The sequence below is a fragment of the Archocentrus centrarchus genome, chromosome 17 (assembly GCF_007364275.1).
Source record: "Archocentrus centrarchus isolate MPI-CPG fArcCen1 chromosome 17, fArcCen1, whole genome shotgun sequence".
Lineage (NCBI taxonomy): Eukaryota > Metazoa > Chordata > Actinopteri > Cichliformes > Cichlidae > Archocentrus > Archocentrus centrarchus.
Window position 1 is genome coordinate 31,473,284 of NC_044362.1, and position 27,834 is coordinate 31,501,117.

The 27,834-nt window shown below is 41.3% G+C and overlaps 1 protein-coding gene across 2 annotated transcripts in view; it reads right to left on the reverse strand.

Annotated features, from left to right (window-relative positions):
* Positions 1 to 720: 720 nt before the first annotated feature.
* larp4b (La ribonucleoprotein 4B) overlaps positions 721 to 27,834 on the reverse strand; it is a 50,160-nt gene continuing 23,046 nt past the window's right edge. Inside the window, exons 3-17 of one of the 2 annotated variants that reach the window (XM_030752748.1) lie at positions 27,163 to 27,316; positions 22,901 to 23,074; positions 22,111 to 22,189; positions 19,913 to 20,049; positions 18,039 to 18,142; positions 16,040 to 16,150; positions 15,790 to 15,843; positions 13,954 to 14,160; positions 13,654 to 13,757; positions 10,552 to 10,815; positions 9,367 to 9,391; positions 9,025 to 9,195; positions 8,064 to 8,254; positions 6,432 to 6,543; positions 721 to 4,499 (exon numbers count right to left, since the gene is read on the reverse strand). In XM_030752748.1, coding sequence (XP_030608608.1) covers positions 4,167 to 4,499; positions 6,432 to 6,543; positions 8,064 to 8,254; positions 9,025 to 9,195; positions 9,367 to 9,391; positions 10,552 to 10,815; positions 13,654 to 13,757; positions 13,954 to 14,160; positions 15,790 to 15,843; positions 16,040 to 16,150; positions 18,039 to 18,142; positions 19,913 to 20,049; positions 22,111 to 22,189; positions 22,901 to 23,074; positions 27,163 to 27,316 — 2,220 coding nt within the window. In that variant the 3' untranslated portion in view covers positions 721 to 4,166. Of the gene's footprint in view, positions 4,500 to 6,431; positions 6,544 to 8,063; positions 8,255 to 9,024; positions 9,196 to 9,366; positions 9,413 to 10,551; positions 10,816 to 13,653; positions 13,758 to 13,953; positions 14,161 to 15,789; positions 15,844 to 16,039; positions 16,151 to 18,038; positions 18,143 to 19,912; positions 20,050 to 22,110; positions 22,190 to 22,900; positions 23,075 to 27,162; positions 27,317 to 27,834 lie in introns of both variants that reach the window. The other variant, XM_030752747.1, reaches the window with a different exon arrangement.

Genomic DNA, 27,834 nt, shown 5'->3' on the forward strand with positions numbered 1-27,834 from the left:
TAATGTTACATATTAGTGTTACCCCAAGTTTTTCTTTAATGCATTTAGCTGCAGCTTTTATGTCACATCATGTTTTGCCATTGTTATCAGAGTTCTTAATGGCAGAAAGATAGCAAAAATCCAACATGTAGTGCTTTTTTTGTTTTGTCTTTTTTCAGTATTCAGACGTCGAGCTCACGATCAAAACAGCAAACGCACTACGAGGAAAACGCCCCAAAATCAGCCGAAAGACAAAGAAGCCAGAGCTTTAAAGAGGATGCTGGTGGACACGCCTCCATGTCAGAACCACAACATAACTGTGCAAATAGAGGAGGGGGAGGGCGGGGTCACAGCCACACCTGAGCATCCAGGTGGGACCGAACGCACAGTTTTTATAAAAAAAAAAAAAAAAAAAAAGGAAAAGTACAATCAAACGACCTGCACACGCTGCAGAAATCAAACTCCGCACACCAAACTAAAAAAAACCATGAAAGTTAAAGAAAAATATTTCCAAAAGCACAACACATTTTTTTTTTAATATTCTACATCCAGCTCGATAGCGACATTATAGTTAACAAGGATCAATATATTTTTTTATAATCATTTTAAGGTACCTCTTATATTTTTCTGGGTATTTACATTTGTACAAGCAAAGCACACACTTCAAAGTGCACGTTTAATACAGTATTGACTAGTTTTGCATTTACATGGTTTATACCCCCCCCCCCCCCCCGCACAAAAACAAAAAACCTGAAACTATAAACAAGAAACCAAAAGAACAATCAAAGCTCATTTTTTTGTACATTTTACAAAAAAAGAGGAAACCAAAGAAAACGCTGTTAGATCTGTACTCGCTCGCTCGCTCAGTCAGACTTGTGACGTCTGACTAAATATTTTCCACGCGTCACGCTTCGTTAACATGTCGGGGATCTTTTCTGAAAACAAATAAACTCTATGCTCGTCTTGTAGAAAAGTTAAGGCAAAGTCATTTTTCAAGTTTAAATAAAATTCAAGTTTTTCAAACACTGGATGGATTTTTTTTTTTAAACATATATTTATAGAGAGAGAGCTCATCAACACATCTCTATTTTTTTCTTCTCCCAAAAAAGAAAACTTAACGATATTTCTTGTGGAATAAACAGCACTGCTTTATAAATAAGTGGATATGGTGCATTTACATCTCTTTTACCATTTCCACCAATGAGGAGAAAAAAAAAAAATACACCCATCCAAGTGCATCTCAGTCCTTCAAAATAATAAAAAAATATTTTATTTTATTTATTCACTAAACTCAAACTGTAACGTCCAAATCAAAAGCAGCTCTGACCAGGAGTACAGGCTTTTTAAATGAAGCTTTCCCTTCTCCAGATTGGCTCCTGTTTTCTCTTAGTGGGATTACCCAGAATGCTTTTTGTCGCAGGAAGACTTCAGCGAGACATGCGAGGTCCCACCCAAACAGATATTGTGTATAGTACAGTGGTTTTTGTCTTTTTTTTTTCTTAAGGGTGTTTTTGCATCTGAGGTGACGTTTAAAAGATGAACCCGAGCACATGAACGAGGAGGGAAGCCGTTATCGCCCCGAAACGCTTTAATTCTCATTTTTCCAGCCAGTTACATTCACATTAAAACACACTCGGTTGGTTATCTGCCAAAGTGGTTGCTACAGTAGGCAGACCTTCCAACCAAAGCTGGAACTGCCCTCTCCAAATGTGCCACTCCTGCTGCTTCACTCTGACGCAGGAATCAAAATTTTCCACCAGCTCCGGTCCCAAAACAGCTCCGACTGACTGGGCGCCACCTCCTGCTCAAGGTGAGTAAAGGATGTTTCCTCTTACTCTGTGCTTTAAATTTACCTCCTGTCTGCTGCCGTTTATCAAAGGTAACCCGAGTGAAGCAGCAAGAGTGGAAAGCCCGCCGCACTCCGGTTCATCTTTTCCAATTTTTTTTTCGGAGAAATCAAAGAGTGCAAACAAACTGGAAGAAATCAACAACAAAGCATGCTGACAGAAAGGAAAAAAAAAAAGGTCAACAATCCTAGTGGTATAAACTCGGGGAAAAAAAAAACATCTGAACATTTTCACCCCGAGGTTGGATTTTCCATGACACTCTCACAGGTCCCTGAACGCATTCCTGCCTAAACCCTCCGGCTCCCATTTGGTTCAACGCTGTCCACATGAGTCCCAACAGGACTCCCAAAATCTCTCTCTCGCTTCAACATTGCAATCCACATTCCAGGAAAAAAAGGAAATAATCATCCACTCATCATTTACCTTCATCTGTGTAATTTCATAAAAATATACTAGGTCTAGTCAACCTTCCCACTTCCCATTTTCATCACACTTTTCAAACCAAAGTCAAAAATCCAAACCACGGCACGTCTATCCACGCGGCATCAACCAAAACAAAAAAAAACGTTAAGCATCAGTCATCAGAAATCTAACGCTGCACACACGCTTTAACGCAGAGAACAAAAAGGCTTCAGTGTCTATGCGGATGGTGCAGCAGGGTCTCCTGGAAAACTGGTTTTATTCCTCAAATTTTCAAAAATCTATTCCCTTTTTTTCACTTCACTGAGGATTAATCACATGAATTTGCCTGCGAGAGTCTGAGAAAAACGCCAACAGTGCAATTAAACTGATGCAGATGTAAATCAAGTATTTGTACTTACAGTATCAGATGAGTTGTAGTAACAGGTTCCAGGTTTCGGTATCTAGCACCATAAGTAGGAGGGAGAACTACAAACATGCCACCGTTTGAAAGGTTTGAACTGGAAGCATCAAATCTCCACTCAACTCTGAACTTGTGCCTCTTTTTTTTTGGGCAGGAAACTTAACATCTCAGCCTCCTGATGAGTCACTCTGTCTCAGCAGATTTTCAGGGGCGAGTGAAAAAAAACCCCCAAATCACCTTCCAAACGACGCCTGTAAACAGACGTGTTTACTATACTGGTATCTGGTAGCTAGTGTTAATTTCCTCCTTCCTGCTCGTCAGCGTTTCCTCGCCTCCAGCATACACAAAACCGTTTCAGATGGGAAGAAGCGGCTTTATCGTCACTGCTGGATTCGAAGTTTGTCAGCCTAAAACCTGCCCTGCATCTTCCTTCCTTCCGCAGTAATTCCCTGCTGATGAGAAGATAATATTCCGCAGGAAATGAAAAGAGGGGAGAGAATTTAGCTTCTGAACTAATTAAATGTCTTCTCTCGCACACACACAGAGGCTGTGTGAGCAACAGCTCACCTGCTTCCAGACTTTTCCAACAAATTCCTCAATTCCTAATTTATCTTAAAGCGACGTTTGTGTTAGAGTCGTGTGCCTTTCCTGTGTGACACTTAAAAAAAATAGCACTAACCCCACATTAGGCCACAGACACACACTATGGTTAGCATGTTAGCAAACAGCAGGAGGTGATCCTTTATGAAGAGAATGATCAGAGGAAGAAGACGATTACCAGTTACTGTACAACAGTCTGCAAACAAAACGAGACACAAAAGTCATCGAGAGTAAATAAATCTGCAAAAGAATCTGTAAACCAAAGGATCCAGGTCTTCTTCTGATGTTAAGTTGCATATGGATGTGAATATGTATTGAAAAAAAAACAAACATACTGACTAATAATGACCCATAATTAAGATACTTAAAGTTGCACAACGGAGCCACTCTACATGCAAACAAACCCCTCATTATGAGAGCCAAACAAGATGGAGTCTGTTTTATGCACCCTTTCCCATCATCCTTTGGGGTGGCTTCCAACAATGCCCTGCTGCTTCTCTCTCACGCACGCACGCACACAAGCACACACACAGACACACGCGCACACAAGACTAATTTAATCCCAAAAGGCCATTTGGACAGAGAATAAATTTCAGTGTTGTCTGTGCCAGCTGACAGGCTGACACCACTACATAATGCAAAAAGAGAAAAGCAGAAATAAAACTGAAAATTAAAAAAACAAAACAAAAATAAATAGAATATAAAGAAAAAGAAACCAACGGTGCTCTACATGCACAGTAAAGTGCTTTTTGTTTGCAAGCCCTGATCCAGAAAAGAAGGCGTCCTCTATGCTTGTTTGTGACTGGTGATTCTGGGATATAAGTATCAAGTAGCCCTGACTTGTATTTCCTTTTTTAAACGCATCTGTGGAGCATAGTAGTGGGGTTGGAGGACTCGAGGAGGGAAAGGGAGTCACCCTACTGTGGGGACTTGGGTGGGGTGTGGTGGGAATCTTTGTTGGGGGTTTTCCCTGGGTGTGGGGGTGGAGAGGCCCACCGCCCGCCCGGCCTTCGGACCTCCTTTGGGGGTCTGCCTGTGGTGACGGCCGTCGAGCCGGGTTTGGAGGAGGTGTGGTAAGTCTCTCTGGCCTTGGCCTCCCCTGCGGGGGCGGAGGCATCAGGGCACTTCCTCTCCTCGCCTGCTGTGACGGCGCAGGCTGGCTTGGCTTCCTTGGGGGTGGGTGGTTGCTGTAACGTCGGGGCATCCTTCACCCGCTGGCAGATCTCAGCGTAGGAGGGCTTTCTCAGCTCCTAGCAGGAAAACACAACGGTTGTAAAAACACTGCACACACACTCTGACGCGGCTCGTCTGCTGGCACTGTGTGAACAACAATAGTTTTCATTTCCACCTTGAACTGGACGGTGTGATAGAGTTACATCATCGTTATTTATTCTGCATCTGTGAGTACGCAGAAATCTGCTAGGGTCACAGTAATGAACATTTCATCATCAGAGGGTGGATGTGATGCAGAGATTGTGCCCTGCCAGATAAGTTTATGTTAAAACAACAGTTACTTTGTAACGTCAGGAAAAGACTACAATATGAAGTCGTTTCCAACCATGAACTGTGGACAATTTTAGGAGCAACAGATTGGGATAATTTCATTTCCAGCTATATATTTTTTTTTGCACATTGCTCAACGCAGGCTCCATCAGTACTGAAAGCTGTAGTTTAGGTGTGGGAGCTGCCTGGATGGAGCATGCAGAACGAAAGACACATCTGGTGGTGAATGCACCAGACTATTGTTGCCATTATTTGCATATCAGTGGCATCGCACAGATTTTGTACTAGCGAGCTGGCAGGTTAAAGAACTGCTATTATCTAATTTGACATTAGTTTCTCATATGCACCTTCTATCATGTGATACCTAGAAAGGCTTAGGGCTGTTGAACATGTGCCTTTAGAAAGAGAGCCCCAGTGATCCCCTGGATGTGGAGGAAGGTCTCCAGGTCAGAAGTTGCAAAAGAACCAGGAAATGGGCGGGATTTATGTTTCTTTACCTGCTCAGCTGATATCTGTCCACTTATATTCACCAGCTATGGTGGGCTAAATCATTAATGCTACAGAGCACTAAGGTTAACCATGATTGGCTGCTCTATCACTGGTACACTGAAGATCTTTAGGAGATAACTTCAGTGTTTGTCTCTCTCTGCTCACGAGTTGTGTTAACACGGGCAGAAACTGTAGCCTCAGGACTGAAACATTAAGATTTAAAATCCTGATAAATTAAGGAATTTGGCCAATAATTTGTTTATAAGTTCAGCTTTCACAAGATTTACTGTGTCCTAAAATGCAGTAACATAATAGATAATATTTAAAACAATGATTACATATATTATTAAGCAGTCCAAAGGCCAATTTTTATCAGTTCAACATTATTTATTAACAAACAATAAACATAGCCGCACACAAAAAAACAGAAGGGTGTGTGTTTGCAGATTCAGACACATGTCAATTCAATTTTTACAAATATGACTAATACTGTGGACAGCCCACCACTACAAAAGCTCCCTTTAATACTGTAATAAACACTTTAACTAAGCTGACTTCTGGCTCCTGAACATCTCAGATTAAGAGGTTTCAGTGTGACGGCAGTGACATGATTATTTAACATTTGGCGTGTGGATGGTATTTAATTTGCCAGCTTCATTTCTGTTCACTCCTACGTGTGTGTGTGTGTGTGTGTGTGTGTGTGTGTGTGTGTGTGTGTGTGTATGTGTGTGTGTGTGTGTGTGTGTGTGTGTTCTGCCATCCTGTTTCAGCAGCAGCAGGTTTTAGACCTTGGCTCGTGTTTTACTGCTATATTAAAAAAAAAAAAAAAAAAAAGAGGCTAAAGTTCAGAGGAAAGCTTGATTTTTCTTTAAGATGCCTTTTCCTCTGACACCTTACATTGACCTAAATTAAAGCCATAAGTGGAAATTTGCCTCGGAGGTCGAGTGAAGCATTCTTGGCTGCTACGTATGTCTGTTTTAAAAATGCACGACTTTCTCCTCTAAACCATTGAGTTGTCTGCAATCGAAATCAATACGAGACCGTGCAGGATTAAGGTGCAATTAATTTGCCCTCCTTTCTTCATGATTGGATCGATTTAATGGTGACTGAGGTGTCTGAGAGGCAGCAAATATTAAAAAGGTGACGGCAGGAAAAAATAAATAAATAAAAAAGCAGAAATCAATACTGACTGTGGCAGCACCGTTGACTTGCACCGATTTGCTTGCAGTGGACAGAGTCCCGGGAACTCGCTCCACAGACAGCTGCACCTCCTTCGGCTTCACCTCTGTCACCTTCACCTCTCTGTAATAAACAAACATGAGCCAATGGCATTAGGAGAGGATGATGCCTGTAACACCACTCAGGAGGACTGCTGGTCCATAATAACTAATAATAACTACAGTGATAAGATGATGCAAACTGCTGACTGAAAAGACAAGAGGTGATCAGAAAGCTCCAAATGTGCCTAATAAAAAAAAACCTTAATGTGGCCAAGCTCATTAAAGATCAGCTTCTTGTGCAGCGCTGGACCTTTTTTTTTTTTTTTTTTTTTTCCCCCCAAGCACTGCTGCTATTTTTACATCTTTCTGTCACATTATGTCTCCTTGTACTTGTTGCTTTGCCGTGGATCTCAAAATGATGATCCTTCAGCTTGAATTTCATTTCACAAAGTGGATGAACTCGACTAACGTTGTGGAGCTCGAGGCGAGTCAAGATTTTGTTGAGTTTTCTCAACAGCTGCTGCAGCACCTCTCTCTGCATAATCAGGGAATCTCTGAGCTCCCACACTGACACAAATGTACAACTGTGTCTTTAGCCTGTCTGCAGCATAAACACCACATTACAAAATATCGGGATCATTCAGAACATTTGGGTTACACCTCATACATCAGCTGGAGTACAAAAGGTGGAGACAACACAAGGAACACACTTTTTTCTGGAGCCAAGACAATGAAACATGTTTATGTGCATATGCAGAAAACAAGAGGTCATTTCGTTGATACATAAAATAATCAGCAGATGACCTTCTGTTGCTAATCCCAAATTGCTGGTCTACAATTACTTTGTTGCTCCATCAGAGCAAAGCACACATTATACCAGGATAGCAGCTCTCATAGAGCGAAGTATTAAACACACAAAGCCTCTGCAATATTAATGTGAAAGGACTCATTTTAAACAATTTTAGAAGTTATTAGTGGTTCACACATTTGCCTAACAAGCGGAAGATCCCTGGTTCAATGCCGGGGGGAAACACGAATACCTTTGGGACTGCGTCAGGGAGGGCATAAACATTCTGCCAAATCAAACATGCCGAGCTACCCGCTGTGGTGACCCCCCCCCTGTGAATAAGGGAGCAGCTGAAAGTAGCTCATCTGTTTCAGGGTGAGAGAATGAAGCCTAACTGTGCCAAATAACTGACATATCCAAAATGACACCGTCACAGCTGTAAAAAACTGTCACAGTGCCACTGCAGGTATGGGATGTGGCTGCCCTGCCTGCTCTTTAGTTAATACCAGTAATTTCCATTTTCTCTCACACTTCCGAGCTACTGTGATCTGAAATAGGCGGACAAGCTTCCTGGAAAACACCCCTCTGTCCCTGCGGTGTCAGGTTGCTCTCATGGGAGGATGCCACCTTTCCCGTCACATCCTCTCCCTCTCTGACTAGCAGGCTAACGTTTTGCACACTTTTCTTAACAGATACTAGAACCGTTATGATAAGTAATGACAGCATTTCAGTAAAAGCCGTGTATGTTTAAAGTCCGACTCCCTACAGCAGTCAGTAAAAAGATTTGCATTCAGTACCATCAGGGTGCTTCTTACGTTACTGGAAGGGAGGGGGCGGGACTGTGTGGCGTGCCAGGGGAAGGGGTCAGCGTCGAGGCGGAGGTCGTGGTCGGGGTGGTCGGCGAGGGCTGGAAGCTTGCGGCCATCGGGGAGGTGGAGGACCGCATAGGCTCTCTGGGGGCCGCTGGAGAGTGAGCGCCTCCACTGCTGGACTCAACACTTACATTCTGCAATAACAACGAACAAACAGCGAGCAGCTCGAGTCACATGTTACATTTGTCAGCAGGAGGAGGAGGAGTTTTTCCACATAATTTAAAAAATAAAAAATGTTAGGTTAATGCTGCCCATTGTGGCCCATGACACTCTTGAAAAACTCATTAAGTTTCACTTTCTGGTTAAATGAGGTTTAAAAATAAATTGAATATTTGAAGGTATAGCTGCAGTGACCCAGAAATATTGACATGGCAGCCATAATAAAAACTAGCTGAATGCTGTTAATACTAAGGAAAGGTGCTTCGGTGCTTCCTTTAGCAGAGGATGCACCGGACCACCGTTTATGAAACAATTCAAAACCACGCACCAACTGACCCTTCATGAAAATGAAGCATCAACATGACTGACCACAGATCATCATGAGGTCATAATTTCATGTGCTGTGCTGTGTGCACTTTTTTCTGTTTTTTACTTAATGATTAAAGTGAACTGAGTCGTCCTCGTTTATGGCGTCGTTTGGGGGCGTTTGCACATTCAGAGTGCAGTTAGACCAGCTTATGTGACGAGGTAGATTAACGTAGACTAAATTTAATATAACAATCATCAAACCCCAAGATTATATCCATCAGCACAACCTTAATGTGTAAAGTTGTGAAGCGTAATGAATGAAAAAAAGTCTGAGGCAGCTGGTGCTGTATTCCTATACAGCTTGTTATTAATGGTGTTTACATCTGTACAAGAAGGACAAACAGCGCCTCAGTCTCAGTTCAGCATCAGTTCCTACCCGTTCCTTGGTGGTTCCGACGACTACGCTGCTGGCCAGTCGGTTGTCGAAGACGTCGTCAGTTTTGAGCTGGCCGGCCGCTCCGGGCAGGGGAGGGAAGCTGGAGAGGCCGAGCTCAAAGCTCGGAGACGGGGGTTTGGGGGGAGGAGGCGGTGACTGAGGCGTCACTCTCTGCACAGCAGCAACAAACAGATTCAGAACACAAGTGTGCCAACGGGTGTGAACTCACTTTCCAACAACTACTCGTCTTGTTTTGCTTCCTTAAAGCTAAATTAATACAAAAATTGTAGAACTGAAAGTTTGAAATGTATCAGAATGACGAGGATAAAAATAAGTACTTACTGTAAACTTTTCATCCCTCTTTTTCCTAGAAGCAGAAACATTTTTCCTTTAAGAAAAAGAACACTTCAATTTACAAACATCCACTCTATCTAAAGCAGTGAGTTCACCTTACACGTCAGCTAGAATGGATCAGTTCAGACTCTCATACCAATGCTCATAAAGTTTCATACAGTAACAAATTAAACAAAAAGCTTAAAGACTGTTGGACCACCAGAACACCTCTGGAGCGGTAACCGGGAGGATCAAACATTGGTCTGAAAGATATTCCCTCATCTGGTGTTTTAATGATGAGTCACTGTCATCCTGGAGGAGACCGTCTCCAGCAGGACGTAAATGTTTCATCGGAGGGTAAAGGTGATCGCTAAGAACTACTCTGGACAAGGTGTGGCCAAAAAGTTCTGGGAACAGGCCCGTAAAAAATAAAAACATCACCTCACTTAAATTTGGCTCATCTCCTGCTCAATGTCATCATCTCCAGTTCGTGCAGACAGCATCCACCGTGGCTGCTATTTTTAGATCATCCGCTGGAAGGTGCCCACTTACACTGTGTGCTCTGCAATTTAGCCCCAGACTTCAATTTGCACAGACAGCAAACATCACCTTCTGTTTCAAACTGACGCAGCGTGGAGGATCATCGCTGAGTCTCAGTTTGACACTGAAGAATCGACAGTCTGTGAGCCTGAACGGAGCGTGTGGTGAGAAGTGAAACCAGGAGGACGATACGCCCCCTTTGAGTTTGTCCACTTCCCAAAAATTAAAATGAAGTTAAAGAGTTGTGTGTTGTTTTGGCACAATGGAGGAGATCTGACAGATCCCAAAACAAAATGGGTCCGTAGATGCAGGAGATGAACCTGAATGTGAGGTTAGCCAAATATAAGTCAGGTAAGGGTTCGGATTTTTAGAGCCCCATTCCCCAAACTTTGTGACCACACCTTGTACTGATTTGCATCAACTCTTCCTTTAAGAGGACCAAAAACTTGCTGCACTTAATTAAATCAGGGTTTTTCCTGCCAATAAATACATTTGTACTTTTGAACTTTGACAGGGTCATTTCGCCACATGTTGTTCCAGGAGTAAAAGTTGTTGAATTCCTCTCATAACACTTTTTCAGACTTTATAAATCTGCACTGTCAGGAGAGAGCGTCACAATTACTGCACCACAGAAGTAACGGATCAGTGCCTGACCTTCCTCGGCCGATGCCCAGGGAGTAGTCTGTGGTTGTGGGCTCTATTACTCGCCCTGTGCCCACGGTGTCCCTGCGGGGGAAGGCTGCAGTGGAGGGTAACCTGGTTCTGGGCTGGCTGGTGGGGAGCCGCGTTGGCGGGCTGCTGCGAGCCCCGTTGAGCCTCTCGCTGCTGAAGCTGGGAAAGAGGCCTGGGTTGTCCAGTAGCCCAGTGCTCCGATCCGCTGTGGGGATAGTCGGCCTCAGGTGAGGTTTGCTGTGATTCCTGCAGAGGAGGAGAGCACTGCCTCAGTTTGTGTAAAACGGGGAAAGGAAAACAAACATCTGAGAAAAACAGTGGAAAATGTCTATATTAGTTAACATGAAGGAGGTATTTTAAATTTGTGTTTAAACTGAACACTACAAACACTGTGGATCCAATGAATGTACAGTGTATACAAACCCAGAAAACTGTGTAAAATGGCCCCAAACAGCAGATTTCTGCAGCACATATGCATCACTTGCACATGTCTCTCATGCCCGGTGCACACACTTCCATTGACTATAATAAGTGAGCATCAGAACGGGAAAGAAAGACGATTTCAGTCACTCTGAACATGGCACGGTTGCTACTGCCGGGTGGGCTGATGATCTGCTGGGATTTACCCACAACCATCTCTAAGGTTTACAGAGAGCGGCTCAAAAAAGAGAAACGATCCAGCGAGCGGGAGTCCCCTCACAGAAACTGTAACTCAAATAACCACTCATTACAGCCAAGGTTTGCAGGACACCATCTATGAACACACAACACATCAGACCTTGATGCAGATGACCATACTGGGTGCCACACTTGTTAGCTAAAAGCAGGAAACTGCGCTGCAATTCTCACAGGCTCACCAAAACTGGACAATAGAAGATGAACACATAATAGCAGGATGTAAGACGCAAGCTGGGACAGCGTACACTGATGATGGGACAGCGTACACTGATGATGGGACAGCGTACACTGATGATGGGACAGCGTACACTGATGATGGGACAGCGTACACTGATGATGGGACAGCGTACACTGATGATGGGACAGCGTACACTGATGATGGGCATGACCAAGGACTGGTACTCTACGTGCACATCTGTGCTGCATATGGATTAGAAGTCCCAAAGTCCTTATTTTTTTTTTTTTAACACTAACAAATAGATAAATAATAATCACAAGATATAACCTGAGAGTTCACACTGTGGACGTCATCCCTGGGACTAAAAATAAGTTTAAAAAACAGGAAGCAAACAAACAAAAAACCATATGTTCACTTATTCTGTGTTTAAGTTTTTAAGAATAACTCCATTGATGCCAGAGACAAATTCACAAGTTGTTCTTATTCTGTTAAATATACAGTACCAGTCAAAAGTCTGGACACACTCAACTTTTGACTGGAACTGTATGTACGTACACGTACACGAAATGAGATGAGATGCCGCTCATAACTGGAAGGACAGAAATGTTATACAGGCAGAGGTGGGAAGTAACGAAGTACAAATACTTCGTTACTGTACTTAAGTAGATTTTTTAGGTATCTGTACTTTACTTGAGTATTTATTTTTCTGAGTACTTTTTACTTTTACTCCCTACATTTTTACACAAGTATCGGTACTTTCTACTTCTTACATTTTCAAAACAGACTCGTTACTTTTTAACACGTCAGGGAGAAGTTTGCGTTTCCGGTCAGTGAGCCGTCAGTCATCAAGCGATCTGAGCCTAAACGGAGGAATATTAACATATAAGAGACAATCGTACTGCGTATCCTCCATCACCGGGGCTTATCGGGTACAAAGGGATTAAATACACAAACCCATGTAATTAATGTCTCATTTATAGCGCTATAATCAGGGGTCACAGTGGGCCGGACCGAATCCGTAAATTATGCTCGCAGGACATAAACAGCTTAGCTAGCGCTACTGAAGAGGAGCGAGCATAAAGGGAGTAACGTGTGGCAGGTAAATGCAACGTTTTTAAATGCTCAACAAATATCAGCAAACACACAAAGTGTGTGCAGTTTGTCACACAGTGTGTCTGCTAGCTAAAAGAAGAGCTGCTGTATTTCAGGGAGAGCAAAGAGAGAGAAGTTCACTCAGAGATGGAGAAAGAGGACAGGAGAGGAAGAAGAGAGGCTAGAATTAAAGGTAAGGACTGGAAAATAAACTGAAGTATGCTGACTTTGTGTAATTCAAAGATTGTATGAAAATACTGCAGTTTAGTACGTAATAAACAGGTTATCTTGTTGTACTGTATTTACAGTAAAGCTCTGTGTTGGTGCACTTTGTGTTCATGGTCAGAGTTACAGGTTACATCAGTGCAGCAGAGATGAGTTTGAATCAAAGCTGCTGATGCTGAGATTCATTCACTGAATCCAACATTTCTACAGCCTGTATGCTGTCAGTGTAGGGGATGGAGATCAGCTCAGATAGCTGTGAAATACTGGGTTACATCTTTGTGACTTCAGTTCATCCACACAGAGCAGTAAACCTCAGAGCAGCAGCAGCAGCAGGTCAGCTGATCACAGCCTGCACACCAACATCATTTACTGCAGCTACAATAGAAAGTTGTGATTCTTCTCCCCATGCAGAGCCACTACAGCTGATCTTCTGAATCCCACTGTAACCCCTGAGTATCCTCATGTTGGTGTTTAGGTGGAGACACAGTCACCCTCTACTATGGAGGACACAGAGAATAGAGCTGTGTTTAAATTCCCTTTCACAGTTTGTGATTCAAGCTGAGTACATTCATTAGAATTAAAATTTAGATTGGAATAACGTTTGTGTTCTCATGTATTATTTTATATTACAATAATATATAATAAGGTTCAGTTAGCTTTACACAAAAATAGCAGGTAGAAACGTCCTCCAAAGAGCTACTTTTACTTTCTTACTTTGAGTAAATTTCAGAGCCTGTACTTTTTTACTTTTACTTAAGTAAAGAAGTTGAACCAGTACTTCGACTTTTACCAAAGTATTTTTTAACACAAGTACTTGTACTTCTACTTAAGTACAGAATGTTAGTACTTTTGCCACCTCTGTATACAGGCCATCAGACAGGAGGTCCAGTTAAATCCATTGTTCCACAAACCTGTTCCTGGGTGAGTAGTGTCTGACAGTGAGGGGCGACGTCGTCGGTTTGAAACCGTGTGATGTAAATCCATTGATGAACTGGTTGTTGTGAAATGGAGCAACCTGGTAACAGAATAAAGAGTGATTAAGTGTCTCAGAAGGAAACGATCATAATGCATTTAGGTAATAAATGACTGAGCTTTAAAATTTTTCACCTGATAGGCAGTGACTGTTGAATATGCCATTTCTAGTACACACCTCAGCACCTCTTTGGCTTCTTCTTCTCTCCTAAATCTGACCTGTACAAATGACTTCTTACCAGCGTGGGGTCGATGAAGCTGTGTGTGGCCGTCCAGGCCTGCGGCGCGATGAGGCTGTATAAGGGGAATTGCTGCTGGGGGTTGTAAACCGGCGGGATGTAGTAGGATGTGTAGCGCTGCTGAGCGTATGGGTTCACCTCCACCGGCCGGTAACCGTTCTTTGGCATGAAAGTGTTGATAGCGATTGCCTTCGCCTTTATTCTCGCCTGGGAAAAAGAGACAGAGCAGAGTGAGAAATTAACAACATCCGATACAAATTATTTATTTATGGCACTAAAAGGGTAAAAAAAAAAAAAATTTACTAAACACTAATATATTTGAGAAAATTCGTTATCATCCTTTATTTGAAAAAAGAAAAAAAAATCATGACAACAATCTTCACGTCCTTTTTTTAAATCTTCTTTTATTTTTTTTACAAAAATAGGAATTTAGTCATTTCCAACACTATTATTTTTTTTTAATCTTTATTTGTGAACTGTCTGACCTGCTGTCTGATTTTCATGCCGACTGTTTTGTTGTTCGTGCACTCGCATACGAGGGACACATTAAAATAACCAATTTAAGTGATGGAAACGCAGCTTTTTATGCAAATTAAATGGCATTTTAATTCTATCAGTTAAAAGGGGACCTATTATGTTTATTTACAACCCCATTTGTATTCTTGGATTCTACTAGAGCAGCTTTAAATGATTCACAGTTCAAAATAAACCTCATTAATCCCATACAGGTCATCATCTATATGAAACAAGCAGTTTCAGCTTCTCTCCCTTTAACCCAGCTATCCTGGTTGGTTGCCCCTTACAAACAGAAGGTTTCAACAGCAGGTGGGTGGGCCTGCTGTGTATGAGATCACCATATTGGGGATATTTGTTCTCACTGCCATCCAGAGCCAAGGGTAGAAAAGTAGTCAAACAGTATTTAGAGCAGTGTGAAGGTTGAGCTGTGGGCTGAACTGAGCATCCACCACTGCAACAGAGTCTATGAGACAGAAAACGTCCCCTTTCATAACTCAACAATTCACTGGCAAGAAAGACTTAACATTAAAGAGTCACATCATGCACCCGAGCCCAGCATTTACTTTTAGCAGTTTGATTTATGTAGGCATTCAGGCATCGGTCTGCATAAATAAATGCTTTCTTTGTTTAATTACTGTTTAGCTGCTCTTGTTATTAAACACGTGTGTGTCATCGGTTTAAATAATCAGTGATCATTTGTAGTAGTCAACACTGCCACACAAAGGTTCGTTACTTTTTCCCCACCTGAAATACATTTTGATCTAAAATGATGCAACTTACAGATTTATTTTCATGTTTAATAACATGAGAAGTAGACTGGGGGAGCACAAGGTTCATATCACATTTTAACTGCATGTACTCATTATCCAGTTACTGTCTGCTTGTTACTTATTCTAATTGTATGGAAGCAGTTCAGTGATTATATCTATATAAACAGGTTTTTTTGTGGTTCTGTGGATTTTCATACATTAGTGGATGTCAGGAAACCTCTGAATGAACCTCTTAGAGGCTTCTGCTGAAATCCTGGATGCGTGTTTCTCTGCGATGCTGATTCATTATGCATGCGGAGAGACATATTTGATTTTTGAGACCGCATTCATGTACAGAGGTGCTTTGAATTTGGCTTGAAATGCATAAACTGACAGTGACAGTGACCTGATATCACAAAAATAACACAACTAGTATGGTGCATTTGCTACTGGATGACGGCCCTGGCCTGAAACCAGGAAGCTGACAACACCAATAAGTGCTCGAGTCTCTTTAATGCTCTTTTTTCTCCTCTTTCCAGCTCAGCCTCAAAACAGTAAAATGTAAGCCTACCTTAATTGGCTTCCCTTGGAAGGTCTTCACTTCCTCACGGAGATACTGATATGCCTTTAAAAAAAAGAACACAGCACTGGGTCAGAATGTGACTTAAAATACATAAACATCACTGATAACTTTGATACTTAAACTATTTAAATACCACAAATACTAGACAAGTTCAAAAGAAATCAACTTAATTAAGCATTAAATATTGGGAAATCAAAGTAACGATTTCATGAAAAACTGCTCGTGTGTGTGCTGGTACCTGCTGTGCATCTGCTTCTGACTCAAAGGTGATGAACCAGTTGTCATTGTAGGCAAATTCACAGTTGATAAACTTGGGTAAATTGTCCCCCTTAAAAAGGGCCTCGACCTCCTGCAAAACACGAGGGGATTTATTTTAATGCACAAATCATAAACTTGTGCAGTTCGGAGAAAGTATCTGATCCACTACAGATGTTCTCCCAGACTACAACAAGCCAGGTGGGGCCCACCGGGTCCACGACTGAAGCACTGAGGTTTTCATTAAACACAGTCAACTTACTGTAACAGCCTGCTGCCGCCGCTGTTACCTGTTTTACACATTTTTAAAAAAAGTAATGATGTGGGCAGATTATATAAGTTTGGGCTTTTTAATCTTTTCAGGTGATATCCTCCCACTTATGTTTCCTAATTACAGATATTAGACTTATGGACAGTATGAAAGTGAACAGAGCCATCATGTTGCCAGCCATTATTTATGAAGCTTTAAGATGAGTGCTTTCACCATTCAGGTGATTGGAAAACACACCCACTGAATTACAACTTCTGATCAGCACACTGTTAGCCAATGAAATATTTGATTAATCCTCCTTTATGAGTCTTAGGTGATTAATTTGCCTTTGGCTTCTACACGCCTACTGTACATGTTTTTCTGCAAGCAGCAGAGCTGCCCCCTGCTGGTCATGAGGAGACTGCAGGTTTGAGGCACCTTGTATTGACTTCACCTGCTCGATCAAACATGAGGAGCTATCTGCTGTAGCAAAAGCTTGTTGAACAGGGAGCAGCCAAAAGTGACCTGTGTCTGTTTGACAAAGTTACTTAATTTCTGCACTGAAGACATCGAGAGACACAATAAACTTGTTTTCAGTTTGTTCTCTCTGTGGGAACAAAACACATTAAAGGGGCCTTCATAAACCGCTGCAGGTTAAAGCAGACCAACGATACATTATTAAATTTAATACTCGCTAGCCTCGTAAGATTTAGACTACAAACAACCCACAATTGAGCAAGCTGTAGAAATCCATGTTTTGCTACTACTCTCTATATTTCAAAACTAAATATGGTGCTCTGAGCAAAATAAGTAGTGTACTTTCCCCATATTCCCTTAATACTGGAATGATGTGATAGAAAAATATTGTTTATACGGGCAGATCTGTTTGACGTGCACTTTCTGCAGAGCTGAAAATGTACCACTGTGATAACAGTCATTAGCTTGGAGTCAGCTGAACTGACAGGCTGAGGCAGATAAGCGAGTTACTGATATCATAAGACGCTGCAAATGTTTTACCGTCACTCCTCAACAGGAAAATGTTTCCAAATGACCTCTAAACGCTGTGTGGTTCGCGGTGCTTACTGGGAGAGGACAGAGCGTGTCTGCATGTTAAAGTCCTGACTGGGTGTTTCGGACGGGTGAGGTGTCCAACTTGAACATTCACACCACCATGTTATCATGGTTTAATTAGCTGAATGTGTGATACTGATGGGCTTCTGCAAACTGATCTTTAAGCATAGCAGTGATCTGATATTTAAAAAATAAAGCAAGAATATACAGGCACATATTATCACTGCAAACAGTAAATTCACTATGTTAAATTTCTCCTTTTAATAGAAATATTAAATCATTTGTCCGAGGCCTCTCAGCTCCATCCATGTCCAAAATGACTAATTAAATCCCATAATGCATTAGAACAGTTTTTTTTTTTTTTTTTTGGTAATGACTACATGAAATAAAGAAGAACTTAATTATCCAGCTGGAAGCAAATATCTTTCTACTTTTAGTACAAGCTGTACTTCTATTTACGGTCCCAGTAGGAAACAGAATACCTTACAAACAAATGTAAATACACAATAAAGGTAAACTATCAGAGACCCAGATCAAACTGGCATCTACAGTGTACACAAGTTATGCTTGTATTCTAGGTGTGAGACATATCTGTGGAATAATAATAATGCTTCTAGTGTTTGTTGACTCATGATGGGAGCATCTATGTTTCAGCGCTGACCTCTATGGGCGTGCTCTCTGGAACTTCTCTGAGGATCACGATGCAGCGGTTCTGATTGGGTCGCACCTTTTCCCCCTTCTCATCCACCTGGACCAATGGCAAAGCTGCACAAAGCCACAAACAAATGTGTTCAGAATATTGACTGCAAACCTAAAAATTATATCTGTTTACAAAAAAAAGTGTAACCAATTCATGAAGGATAGATCAGCGCCCCCCCCCAGAATCAGCTGGTTTGTCATGTATGATAACTTCAGTAAATCTAATGATGCCAAGCAAAATTTCACCTTTGAACTAGGAAAGACTTCCCAGCTACAGGCCGTAGAACAAAGAACCTTTTTTTTTTTTTGGAGCATTTTTGAGCAGAAGATATCCAGATGAAATTTTGGTGCCAAATTAAAAAGTTTAAACTGCGTGAAAATCTGCTGAAACCTACATTTACATTTATTCAAATGTAGCTAAATAACTTGTTTTGACCTCCACGGTGACGTGACATTTGAAAGTTTACCAAAGCTTCGATATAAAACTTTGAACAAATCAATTTTACGCCCACTCCAAATGTCACAATCTAAAGCCAAAATCTCACTCGGAGCAGTTTTTTCCATGACCAACTACAAACATGAATATCGTGGGATATATCATAGTTTCAGTAACTTAAGTTAACTTTTTTTTCTGTAAACTTTAAAGGGGCATATCAGAGTGTGGGAAGTAGGAAGCTGGTCCAAACTATCCAGAGCATATGGAAGTCTCCTTTTTACATACATTTTGACACAAGGCTCTTCTGGCAGTGATTTCTATTTTAATAGCTTACTGCTACATTTAATGTCTGGGTTAAATTGGCATTCGTTAGGTTATGAGGACTAAATAATGATGGGAAAAAAATAATACAAATTAAAAGGCACAAAATTCTGACTCATCTCGATGTAATTTTAAGGCATGCGACTCAAATTTTCCAAAGCATGAAGGTAAATGTTTGCACACCTTTGTTAAATAGATTGAAGTTATTGTACATAAAAAAAAAAAAAAACAATCCAGCCTTTTCTGAGGGGAGGGGCTCAGTTGGCTCGTCTTTTTAAGGTTTTGACTGATTTATGAGTGATGACCCTTTTCCTACATTTCTTCTTAAGTTGCCTTTACTAAGTCTCATTTCAGATTGGTTTTAAATGAGTGCTTTTATTTTTTATTTTGTGAGATATACACTTTTTTCCCTCTACACTTAGCTCTATACGTCATCGATAACAGTGGATCTCTCCTCAGGCTTTGGCTTTAACAGCTCCAACCGCCTAATGTTTGTGAGGAGCAGAAGAACGTTGTCTTAATTGGAGGGGAGCTAAAAGTGACTGTATCAGACAGGATGAACTGCGGCTGCACTCGAGCTCAGTGTGACATAAATAAGGAATATTTTGAACTGTGAATCATGGAGGCAAGCCCTGGAACTGGCACGACAGGCAACCTTTAAATTACAAGCAGTTAAACACTTGGATGTCTTGAGAAAAAAATAAACACTGATATGTGAAGCCTAACAGCAGCACAATTAGGTGATGGTTTGTTTACAGTAACCCAACTAAATTTGAATCTAAAATCTTAGCAGCGTACACATCACTGAGCCATTAAATAAAAAGGGCTTCAAGCTAGACAGGATTAATTTGAGCAGTAAACTAAGTATGAGTACAAATCAAGCAGGTAAGACTCTGCTGGATGCACTTTAACAACCTCTCCTGGGAAATCAACCCCAACCACACGCTGATAGAACTGCACTCTGCCTGCTAAGGCTTTCTTGACATACAGCTTCTTAAGCAACCAGCACGACGAGTCCAGATTTTACTCCAAGAATATAATTGGTGACTTTGAAAGCAAACACTCAGCAGTTCACTCACATCGTAAGATGTCCACAATCAGCTCCACGTCTGTGCTGAGCTTTTTGATGTGGTCCAGGTTGGCCACCGTCACAATTGGCACATATTGGTCGCTGTCCATCTGGGAGATGAGGTACATGTCACTGGCCAGATTCTCCCTGACAAACAAAGATGGGGGCAGGAGGGGTTAGTGAGGCTTCATGGTGCAGCTCAGGAGGCCAAAGGTGCAGCGGGGAAACAAACTTTATTTACTCACTTTATTTTTGTTTTACTTTATGTACACAATTCTCTGATTACCACCTAAAATAGGAGACATCATCTACATCAAATGAACATCAAGCAGCGTTGTTATGGAAACTTGAGGGTGACACATTAGTAAGTATAAGTGAGTGTTTTGAACAGCTGTTGCACACTTGGCTGCTTCACTTATAAAACTGTGAGTTTTCTGTCAAAGGAAACTGCAGGTTATCCAGTATTTCATAACCCAGTAGTGAGTGGCCTTCTGGTTTCTCCAACTTCTTGTTTTCATATGTGATCAGTTGTGTGTGTGTGTGTGTGTGTGTGTTTATTTTTAAATAAACAACTGTTACTTCCACCTTAGTTCTGGAGAAGCTAACACTATAGTACACTATTCTTGCTGACTTGTTTCAAGTTCACATAGAGGAGAAAATGAAATGAATTTTGCAAGGCTTTGGTTCCGTTCAAAGAAGCAGCTAAACCGCCGCCGCAGAGGCATTCAAACCTATGAAATAAGCCTTTCATTCAGACATGTTTGACGCCCACAGACAGAAACAGAAAGGAGAGGCCTGATTGGTATAAAAACACAATACACAGTCTTCCAGTACATTAGCTGACACATACTTAATTACTGATGGATTTAATTATTCTTCTAGGGCAGCAACATTGTTAGAACATATATACTACTCCAAATTTTAATTTACCCTCAACATAAAGAAAAAAAAAAAGTGGGTTTTGCTGCTGTCGTGGATCACACAGTGCAAAGGCAGCAATGGTGGTGGATTAATTTGAGCTGATTCAGAGTACCAGCGGTCCACAAAAGCACTCTGAAAAACCCTGTTTGGTTTGTTTTCCCAGTGCCATACACACACATTTACACCCCCCCCCCCCCCCAAGTTTCTTTTACTTAAATAACTCTTCTATTAATTAGCATTAGTGTGTGGGCCAATTCAACCCATGTAGCTTCAGTGGTTTCCCAACAAAAATGTTGATACACATGATGCTGCTGTCATCACGGGTGGGGTTTATGCACGCGTGTAGCAAAGAGGCAGCGTTGCAGCCAGGACCCCGGGTGGAGTGGAAGAAAACATTTTCCTAGAGTTAACAACAGCGGCCCTCGTTAATACCGTCAGTGTAACCATGATCAAAACCTTAGCAGGTAAAAAGCCAGTAACAGTCCTTCAATCAGAACACCTGGTCAAAAAGCTTAAACACAAAGTTTTAAATGCTCAAATCCATCCCATTTTTATTTTACACACTGACAGCACAACTGAAAAAGACGACGCTGGAAAAAAAGGAAATTCTCATTTCATTTGCCAAAATCTCTAAATTGAGAAGATTTCTGGTAAGAGTTCAAAATAAAATAAAATTTGGGCTCTAGGGGTAAACCAGCAGAGACCTAATACCATATGAGAGAAAGCACTGAGCAGTGTTTATGGCACATTGGGTTTCAGGTCGCGTTCACACGTACAGCCAGCAGTCATATATTTAGGGCAGCACACAGATGCAGACCCCTGGGGACGTAGGCAGATGATGACATTTACGTCACGAGGACCCCTGTGCACCCTTGAGGTTTCACTGCCTCAGAAAGTATTATTTAAGCCTAATGTGCTGATTGCACCAATCAGGATCCACGGCATTTCAGGAGGCACAACAACACCAGAGTGGATTCCAATGAGTCAGCCACAAAAGTCTTTCAGTCGCGGTGTTACTTAATCACTTTCAAGTAGCTGTTTTTCTTTCCAGAGCTTAATTTAAGTGCTTTTCTCCATTAGCAAGTATGAAATTGCTGCTGAGCAATGATTGAAGTAAATGAGATGAGATTTTAGCACAGTAAGTCAGCTTTGCTTGTACTTCTCCAGGATAGTTAGAAGCTTGGTGGCATGGATTTCTTTAAAAGATGTGTCACAGTGTAGCGAAGGAAAGGATTCACCAACTAAGGAAAGAAAGAAATCTGGGATGTCATGCAGTACGTAGCTCACCGGGAAAGACAGAACTCCAGGGTCTTCTTCAGGTGCTCCCTCAAGCCCTCCTGGGGGTTGTCAGGCTGGGGATCACTGCCTGTTGACAGAGGGGGTGGGGGGGGGGACAGCTTTGGTAAAATAAAAAGCAATTTAACTCATCTCTAATCCTGGGAGCAATACATTACCCACACAATGAAATGGGATGTGGGTGGAGACAGTTGTAAAATATGAGGAGGAAAAAAAAAAAAAAACACAAAAGGACTGTTGTATTTATACACAGTAGCTTAGCAAAAACTTGCGCAGGCTGATAATTTAGTGTGTTGGAAACAATGGCATAGCAGCTTTACAACAGTCATCTTAATACCACCCCTTCCTTTCTTAGCTTTGTTGCTTTTGTCCTTTCAAGCAGAGGAGACTTAAAAGATAAATGCCGTGCCACAGATTGTGTCTGGAACGAGCCAATGAAATTTGGTCCAATAAATAAAACATAAAACAAATAGCTCTCGGTCACTGTATGCCTCAAAAATAAATCCTGCTGCTCGAGGATAGGACTGTCTCCTAATGCTTGACCACATCAGTCGACTGAGTTTTGATTGGTTGGTGTTCATTTTAACCTCCAGTTACCCAAGAACAGGTGAAATCAAACACATCTATACATGATCACACCACCAATTAGACTATCCCTGTTTGGTACCACACACATAGAAACCGCAGAAAGTATCCATACATTGACATCTGGATAAATTCCACAGATCCACAACCAGCTCAGAGCCTCCTCTGACTAACAACCAGTCACTAACCAGCCCACCTGTGTGCCCAGGCTGCCCAGGCTCGGGGCATTCTGTGTAGGCTGACTCGGAGCACTCCAGAGTGACGGAGGCCACGGAGGCTGGCTCGGCCAGCATTACTGGTAGCGGTGGGGGCTCATCTGGGTCGGTTAGAAGGGGCTCCTTGTAAGCCTTGTCTTCACTGGCTTCATAGCCTGTGACAGTCAACAATGGGGGTTATAATAATTATCAAAAGCAACAAGAAAGGGAATATCACAAGCTCTTTAAAGGGAAGCATCAGTATAGCAGTTTTTTTTTTTTTTTTGGACTTCACTAGAGAAGCTTTACGTGGTTCACAGTTCAAAATCGTTTATTGGTATCTTAAACTGGGCCTTGAAGCAGAACCTCTGCTCATCCTCTGTCTGAAACAAGCACTTTAATGACACCCTTCCTTTAAACTCCCTTCCTTGTGATTGGCTGCCCCTCGTAGACAGAAGGTGTAAACAGTGGGTGGGTGGGGCTTCTTTGCTCACAGTGTGACTGTGACATCATATAGAGTGTGTGTGTGTGTGTGGGGGTGGGGGGGGGGGCGGCAGTGCTTTTGGCTCACAGGGATTACATGCACAGATACTGTCATTATTATTTCAAACTTGCCATAATTAAGATTAATATACACAACAGAAAATAAAGTGTAAAATAGTGCCCAATTTCCAGCCTTGTCTCAATTCAGCAACAATATACCTGCGCAGTGATAAACGGCTGTTATTACCTGAGGAATCTCAAGAATCCAGCATACCAAGAAAGAATTAGTATAATTAGTGCTACATGTGAGAAATCTATTTATGGCTGTAGCATAGCAATAACCCTGTTCAATAAATGTTGAGCAATACTGTGTGATTAATTTACACTGGATTAAAAATAAGGTGGATATGAAGGCAATGTTGATACAACAGCAAATTAAAATGAGAACAGAGCAGAGAGCAGGGATGTGCCAGAATGAAACATGATGACACACGTCTAAAACCAGAGAAGAAGAAAGATAATAAAAACCACAACAATTAGTGAATTTACATTCAGGTAACCCATCATGTAATTGCTTATAAAATCAGTACGGAAACCAATTTCAATAAAGAAACTGAAACAATTTTCAATAAACAAATGTTACATCAGGGTTTTTCCTGACTCATGGTGTGAACAGTTAAGGCAATGAGTTGGAGCTACCGTATCCAAAAACATTTTCTTCTTATTTTTGTTTTAGGGTCTTAAGAAACCTCAAGAAAAAAACTGCTAAAAACAGTGTGGGTGATTTTCCTTCTGGCTAAACTCTCATTGGGGTCCTCTAGGCTGGAAACACCCTGCACATTACTGAATAGTACAATGACTTAAACTGTAAATAGCTTTCCTACTCAAAGTCCTGTATCCCATGGGAAACTATTCATTTCATCTTTTAGATTTCTTTCAACTACAAAAGACTTCAATAGCTGGAAGAAGCTGACATAACAGCTCCCATAACAGGCACAACAGCACAGATAAAAAAGGAAATAAATCTTTTAAGTGAAGCTCAAGTGAACTCTGACTGCGAGTGGGAGATTCAGTAAAAGCTGCACCTTTTGAACGTCTTGGCTGCACTACTGGAGCACAAACGTTCTCCGTTTCCACTCTGTACTGCACTTTTTCACGTTTCACTAAAACTCGGTGAGTTCAAGTGTTTGCAGACATTGTAGTGTCTTCCATGGAAACGACGGGTTAACTGTGACACCCTGCTGGTGGCCAAAACAATCACAAGGAGGTTTTTGGTGCAGCACCCTCTTTGTGACTCATTTCACCTGGTGAACCTCCAGGAACCGCTCACCAGCAGGTCAGGGAATACACCACACACACACACACACACACACACACACACACACACACACACACACACACACACACACACACACACACACACACTAACCAGATCAGCAACGTTTGATCACCTAGTTAACTAATCACCCCCCCCCCCCTCCCGAATATAACCCACAGTCCGACATATAACACCTAGATAAGTAAGTAAAAGGCAAACCATTAAATAACAGATGACTTTGTTTTTTTCACCATTATTACAGAATTTTCAGCTTTTTTTCCTCAGTAAATAAAATGAGACATTTTCTGTGAATTTTCTGTGAACAGAAAAGTATGACAGAAAGGATGTTAAACAATCTTAAGTGAATTAAATCCATAATCTTTAATAGTGCTTCCTTTGTTTTTTGACAATTAAATAAGCTTCCATGTCCATGTACTAGTTTAGCATACTGACAGTGAGTGGGAACATGAGGGGAATCAACCAGTGTGATTACTAAATCTCTGACAGCAAATCTTCACCAAGTCTGCAGTGGCTACAAAGACCCTGATACGAATGGCCCAACTATATTAAGTCAGCAGTCCTCTAATAAATTTTCTATAAATGTCTTTGTGGACGTGGAAGATGAAGTAGGCCAGGACGTCAACGCAAGTCAAACTGAGACTAATCAATAGTTTCTGTTTCACCACCATATCCTTGTTGCCTCTGCAGCAGCTAAACTTGGCTGAGCACATTGAAGTGAGTGATTACTGTCATTTACAGGAGGAGGAAGGGTGACTGTGGTTGGAATATTCATAATTCCTACTAGATTGGGTATGAATGATTAAAGGGGTGTCTCCTGTGTGGTGGGAAAAGGGACCAGAGCGGACAAAGGCAGGCTTTTACACAAGATTGTGCCATTTGTCACTACCAGATTATTACAGACTTAGCAAGTAGGCTGCATGCCAACATTTCCCTCTCTTTCTACACCTCAGCTTCATATGAGATGGATACTCTGTTCAGTTTCTCAGCATTAAATTAACAAATTAACTGCTGACAGTGTTAAAGTGTAACGGACACTTCAACTCTTCACTGCTTCATGCTGTCACCACCAAAAGCTATTAATCTCAACTTTCTCAGGTCCGGGATTGACCAGCAAAATTTAAAGGTGCCTTTTGTGAAAACCTTCCGCAAAGTTACCAGAAGATTTTGATGTAGTTGATCGCCCCAATCCAATAATTAGAAACACTACTTCTGATTGGTTTAATTTACATTTGTAAAAAAAAAACTACTAGCTACCAAAATAAGTTGGCTAACTACAACATTAAAATGATGAGTGATGCTATCTCACGTCGGACGCTGCACTCGGTCCCTGCACCAATCTTGTGGTTCACAGAGGTGTTATGCAAGAGTACAGGCTCACATCATTTCAACATGACTCAATATCCTTGCAACACAATACACAACTGTCACAGACATAATATCAGAGCTGTTGTTATAGATTAATGAGGCTTCAGAATAATTATGTTTTTACTCGGGTTTGTGGGGTGTTCAAATCATGACGAAGATCAATTTCAAAGGTTGAGGGTTTATAACTTTATAAATCCACTGGGTAAATGATAATGCACTGACAGCTGTCTGACTGAATGTGAAAACCCAAGACTTTTTTTTGTGGGGGCTTAAGATATCTCAGGCTGTTTAACATCTGGTTCATTCATTTTAAAAAAAAAAACTTTGTTGAACCAGGAAGTGAAAGTCTCAAACTTGAGTATCTCTCAAGTATCCTGATCCAAAAGCTAGCTAAAGAAAATGCCTGAGTTCAAACCAGAACCCTCTTATTGCGATGCCACATGTTAATATTTTCACAGTATACCTCTACCTGGTTAGGAGAGGGTTTTTTTTTTTTTTTTTTTTTTTTTTGTTATTTTTCGATGGATGAGATAACACAGGATTTGAAAGTGGACTATAAGCTGTGAATCTGACACCCGTGTCGTACAGGGTCCCTGACATATCACTGGTTTATCTGCTTATATAAAAAAGGGTTTTGTCCTTCCACAGAAAGAAAATCACCAAGACTGTGATAAAATATTTAGCATGTTTAAAACGTGGGTTTTAATACAGTCAAAGCAGATTAGATTTTATTTAAGAAATGGCTGGAAATGTCAGGAAAATGAATAGATAGACTTCTGTTAAGTCAGGTAACACAGACTCATTGCCTTAATGACACACATACTAATCACAGTTATACACACAATAATCCACAAAGGCCATTTTGAGGCTGAAAAAAAATTGTGTTAAATTGTGTTAAATGTTAAATTGTGTCTAAAAAGTCTTTTAGAAGCAGGAAACTTGTGTTTTGTGTGCTTATTTATGTACCATCCTGCCTCTGTTGACTGCTCTTCTATATTATATATTCACATATAACCCATCTCAAATGCAGAGCAGCTACATTTTTGTTTAACGTAGTCATGTAAGCGTATCGCTGACCTTCTGGGCCAGGGTCGGCCGAACTATCGCAGCCTTCCTTCCATGGCTGCAGGGCAGCAGTTGTGGTGTCAGCAGTCCCGCTGGTGTCCAGGCTAAACATGTGGTTGGCCCATGCTTTCGCATTGGGGTTGAGGTCCGAAACCTTAGCAGATTCCTGTGAAAAGAACAACGTCTGATTAGAGAAGTCAACTTCAGCTAATATACGCCCTCCACATCAGCAGCATATGTAGTAAAAAAGGAAAGGACAAAATTTAGTCAAGCATTTACTTTGAGTGTAAATTACCAGAGCATCAAAAGACTGCAATTCATGAACTGTTTGTCCTTTACTAATAATCATTCAAGTAAAAGGCTCTGAAAATATTCAAGGCCATGCTGACAAACTCAACGTACATTTTATCCAGGCAGTTCAATTAAAAAAAAAAAGAAAAAAAGAAAAAAAGAACAAAAAAGAAAACACGTAGTGCTTCCTGCAAATTTTATGGACTCATTTTTTTTATTTTCACTCATTTGAATGGACATCACCATCCACGATACTCTTGCTCTTACTCTGACAGTTTGGTGGCTGCTAAACCAGCTAGCTCTGGCCCTTTCAGTCCTGTGTTGCTTTTTTTCCCCCTCTATCTATTGGCTGGCTTGCCAGCCAGATGGCTGTACTGGTGGTCTTAGAGCCAC